Consider the following 5,122-nt stretch of genomic DNA (forward strand, 5'->3'; position numbering starts at 1 on the left):
GTGACTATTTTAACAGGTAATGCTGCCCTTATATTGTCGTTCATATAAAAAAGAAAAAACACTGACCAATTATGAAAAAAATGAAATAAACTTTTCCCTTAATGACCTAAAATTTTAATTTGTGAAGAATATCCTTTATCAGTAACAATAAATGAAAAGACATTGATACCAGCTTTATACCTGTGTTTTTTTTTCCTGTTTTTGGGATTAAATTGTTTTAATGTAATCAAATTTTATTAGAATGATACATGATTTTCATATACATAATGATATTGCTATTCTAACCCACATCCTTTCCTCATTAGCCTATCAATTCAGTGCAAGTCAGACTCTAATTTTCAAAAAAAAATGAAAGAAAGTGAATACAAAATTAATTTTTAGAATTTTCCCATCAAATACCAGTTAAACAAACAAGTTATTCTGATAATTCTTCCATTAATAATCCAAAGATTGCATATTCCAGTTGTGATGCAGTTTCTTTAATCTGTTCTTGATTTCCTTTCCAACCATCAGGCTCTGATCTTCTGAAATCTTGTTCCACCATCATGTCTATGGTGTTAACTTTCACATATTTCCATGATTCTAGCCTTTTGCACACCCTTTTAGCCACCGTTTCTCGATCGGTGTCGGTCTCTTCCTCGGCAACGAGATCGGATACCAACCTTTTAATGCCGTCTGGGAGACGTACTGCATTGCAGAAGCTTGATTTAAGCACTTCTTGGATAATGACGTCTATGTTCATTTCACTATCAGAAGGAACCGACTCGTTCTCGAGTTCGTCTTCTTCATCCAGGTCCCATATTCCATCGTTAGCATCATCATCATCATGCTCCAACATTCTTTTCTCGAGTTCAATTGGATCCAGTTTGACGAGTTTCTCGAATCTCCGAAGTTTATGAAGTAGCTGCTGCTTTGCTCCTGGTATCATAAAAAGCAAAATCGAAATGGAAATCAATGTACGGATAAACTAAACCTACAAAGCTTCAATTATAAACTATTTACCTATATACTAACTATAAATTAAACCATGCATATGCATATAAATAAATATTAAAGACCTTACTAACTAGATGGAACGGTTTAAAAATGAATTCAAGTGATTCAGAAAGAAAACATACTTTGTATATTTGCAAAGCTGCATTCGAGATCGAAACCATCGTTCTCATCGGCATTATCATCATCGTCGTCATTCACGTGTCTATCGTCGTCCTCGAATGGAGGGTCCAAAACGGAAACAGGACTGCATTGTTCTTTTTCTTCTTCCTCCTCTTCTTCTACTTGTAGTTTTCGAAAGCTCTCTGTTTCATAATTCTCCTTGTCCTGTAATAATCCAATGCAACAACCTCTGATTAAGACATGTTATTCTTCAGACATTACTTTCAAATACTGCATTTGTTGAAAATTTCCATGATTTTTAAAGGGTTTGGTAGTACATATAATTGCTAATTGATTGGTTTGTGACTTTTCCAATCAAAAACTGTGAAACAATTGTCTGATTCTGATGATGGGATCCAACAGAAAAAACAAGAAAATATTTGTCCTTTTAAGTAAATTAATTACTGGAAAAACAAAACAGGAGTACACTCAAATTACCGCACTTCTTGAGAACTCACTACTCAGACATCCGTCACGAGTTCACTCAAATGATCCAAATGAAGAAGCTTTTAAACTAAATGTACTGACCTCCTTTTGGAGACGATTTGGGGATGTTGATGGTGAAGAGAAGAGTGGTGTCCGATGAGTAAAAGAAGGGCTTTTTTGAAGCACGAAATGGAAAGGGCTTTCACAAAAATGCTCATCAAAGGAAGAAAAAGCTGAATTACTTTGCAAGACATATTTGGAAGTGAAAATCTCTTCAAAATCCTCGGATTGATGACTGCAGCTACATGAAGTATCCAAATCCATGGATTTTTCAGACCAAACAGCACTGCTTGGCGGACCACAGTGTTCTGACAACGCTTTCCTATGTCTTGGGTTGATTCTCCCCACAGTCGACACTTGACCTCCATCATTAGAGATTTCACGCTTTCGGTTCTTGTTACGGTGAGTTAGCCTCTTCAGGATGGAACCAAACAAGCCAGAAGAAGCGCCGTTGTTTTTGGTTTTCGATTGCTTTTGAATCCTGAGAGCAGCCTCAAGAAGAAGAGCTGAAGATGAGCTTGGGATGTGAAGAAAGATGGCACCTGAGCTTTTGCAAGGGCTTTTAGCCGGTGAAGGGAATTCAAACAACGGTGACTTCCCGGGGTCTGTTGTTGCATCGTGGAAGGAGAAAAAGCAAGCACTTTTGCAGAAATTTGAAGGGAAGTTGGAGATTTGAGTAATGGGTTTTCGTCTATTGATTTGAAGATGAGCTTTGGGTGATGATTTCTTCTTCCTCAAAACAAATGGCTCTTGATCCTCTTGAAGTAACTCGTGCAAATGCTTTTGAGCCATCACTGAAACAAGATTTGAAAAAGGAAGAATCTCAAGTGTCAACAAGCTATGGCTTTCAGCACCATGAAAGAGTTGAAGAGGTTTCAACTTTTAACCAGAGAAAGAAAACAACAGTGCAAAAAGCAAAAGACAGAGAGGTTTTCTTCAAGGAGAAACAAGTTGGATACAAATATAAAGATAAAATGGAAGGAATGAGGAGAGTTCCTGATTCAAATCTGAAGGATTTACAATATCGAGGCAAGATAGCGATAAAAGATTATTAAGATTAAGATTTACACACACACACAAAAAAAAAGCTGCAAATTGTAGGGGCGTTCTTATGGCAATATTTTAAAGTTATATATTGGAGAGGATCTGATGCCCCCCCCCCCCTGCATCTCTCACCGTTGTCGACAAGAGAGATAAAATACAAGTTAAAATGTGGGTTTGTTTTGTCTTAAGAGAATTTTTTTTAAAAAAAAGAAACTATTTCCTCTATTGTTCTTTTTTCTAATAGAAAGAAAAAATAGATTGATGTTTTGTTTGAACAAAGAGTTATAATTAGTAAGAGAATAAATTAATTGATATTTTTATAGTGGAGAAATTAGATCATGAGAATGAAGAAGAAAATTAAATAAATAAATAAATAAAGGTCATGAGGTTTCAATCCCTCAGTTTTTGAATTTTTCTCAAGTTTCGTGAAATTACCAAAAATCTTATCTTTATATTGTATTCTACATTATAATCTATATATGGAGAATGTAGGTTCCATGATAGTTATAGTCATTAATGAAATCTGTTTAAAGACATTAATTAGTGAAGAACTAGTATTTTATGTAGATTATATTTAAAAGATATAACATTCTTTTGTAACAAAAGTAATTAAGGTAAAATAAATAAATGATTTTGTGACTATATAATATTTGTTTTGTGTAGTCTTTGACTATTAAAAGCTATCAAATAATCTCATGATTGTAGGGGTTGTTTTATTGAGTCCATCGATAATTAAAAGTTACAAAATGATCACTCGACTGTCCATATGTTTTAAACTAGTCATTTGCTGTTAAAAATTTGACAGCTGTCTGAGCTTGACGTTAACTTGTTGATTTGGATATGATAAAATATGATCTCGGAATCGTTTGAACTATATCTTGTGGATAGGCTCTCGATTTATGTTATAACATTGACTCAGTACTTGAAACATAATATCGTTGAGTCAATACTTAAAAAGAATGACGGTGTCAGTAGTCATCATTAAAATATGATTTTATCATATCTCAACTAATATGTTAATATCCAACTCAGACAACAGTTAATTTTTTAACGAAATATGATGAATTTGAAATATATAAGTAGTCGGACAATGATTTTGTAACTTTTAATAATAAGTGAACTCAATAAAATAATATTATATAAATGAAAAATCATTTTATAATTTTTTATAGTCTAAAGACTCAACAAAATATCAACTTATAGTCGGAACCATTTGAATAGTTTACCCAAATAAGTATTACATTGTTAAGTAATATATGAGATTAATTATACTTTGAGTTTAAAATATTTGAAAGTTGGAACCATATAATATAAGACTGCAAAAGAAACAGAGTGAGGAAGTCACAGGATTGGCGAGAAGTGCGCTGGCCCAAGCGGATTCTTTTCCACGTATTTCACATCTTTACCGAGACATGGCCGCGGTTGGCTCGTTTTCATCGTGGCCTATTAATTGGGACTATCTTGCTCTTGCAACTGTTTACCACCGCTTCCATATTTCCCCCCTTTTTTAACTCAAATTGCACTCAACTTTGTCCATTCCCACTACTTATCTGAAAATTTATACATTTCAAATTCTCTCCACGAGGGATCCGGAGATTCTAATCAATGCACGTAACATTTTATTTATATTATTATTAAATTATTATTATTTTTAAAAAGATTTAGAGTTACATTTACGTGCACGTAGAGTCAAATTCGGATTATCAAGGGAAAACAAAATTGTCTTAACCACGATCGACCTAAGAAATAGAGATCTTTTTGCAATAGTAGACAAAGATTGAGACCGTCTCTTCTCAGTCATTTGCCAGAAATTATGGTATAAGTGAAATAAATTAATTTAATATTAAAAAAATCCATTTCTTATAATTTTTCTTATAAAAACTACAGAAAAGTAACCTAATATAATGCTCATAATTAAGGCGATATTGAATGGACTATAGATTCTTTCTTTGAAAGAAAATTTTAACTTGGGAAGAGTACAATGTTAGAAACATAGAGAGAGCATCGATGTTAAATTTGTGTGTTTTAAGACATGATTTTAAGTTGATTCCACTAAAGCGGAGTCATCATAAATAAATAAACTTTACAGCTGGACAGTAAGTACTTTCCAATTAATAGGACACTAAGTACTTTCCAATAAATAGAACACTAAGTACTTTCCAATAATTAACTAATTAAGAATGTTAGGAACTAGGTTAATAGTATAAACTTTAGGCAGGCAATTTTCCGAATAAATTACCCGTGATCGGTATATTTATCGATCTAACACCGGTCAAATTATATTTTTTGATCTAACACCCGTAGCAGTAAAGCGCGCCCCTGAACCGCGTTATACGTTGATTTGGCGTCACGTGGGTATAGCGCGCCCCTGCCCTGCGACATACGGTGATTTGACGTCAAGTGTGTATAGTGCGCCCCCTAATCCGCGCTATACATG

At 33.8% G+C, this 5,122-nt stretch overlaps 1 protein-coding gene across 1 annotated transcript; it reads right to left on the reverse strand.

The window, feature by feature from the left end:
* Positions 1-383: 383 nt before the first annotated feature.
* LOC120146037 lies at positions 384-2,733 on the reverse strand. The gene is made up of 3 exons (XM_039159704.1): positions 1,684-2,733; positions 1,119-1,320; positions 384-918 (listed from the first exon to the last, which is right to left on the reverse strand). Exons 1-3 carry the CDS (start codon positions 2,431-2,433, stop codon positions 416-418), a joined length of 1,455 nt encoding a protein of 484 aa, XP_039015635.1. The 5' UTR covers positions 2,434-2,733; the 3' UTR covers positions 384-415.
* Between the last annotated feature and the right edge of the window lie 2,389 nt (positions 2,734-5,122).

The sequence above is a fragment of the Hibiscus syriacus genome, unplaced genomic scaffold (assembly GCF_006381635.1).
Source record: "Hibiscus syriacus cultivar Baekdansim isolate YM2019G1 unplaced genomic scaffold, ASM638163v2 tig00110895_pilon, whole genome shotgun sequence".
Taxonomy (NCBI): Eukaryota; Viridiplantae; Streptophyta; class Magnoliopsida; order Malvales; family Malvaceae; genus Hibiscus; species Hibiscus syriacus.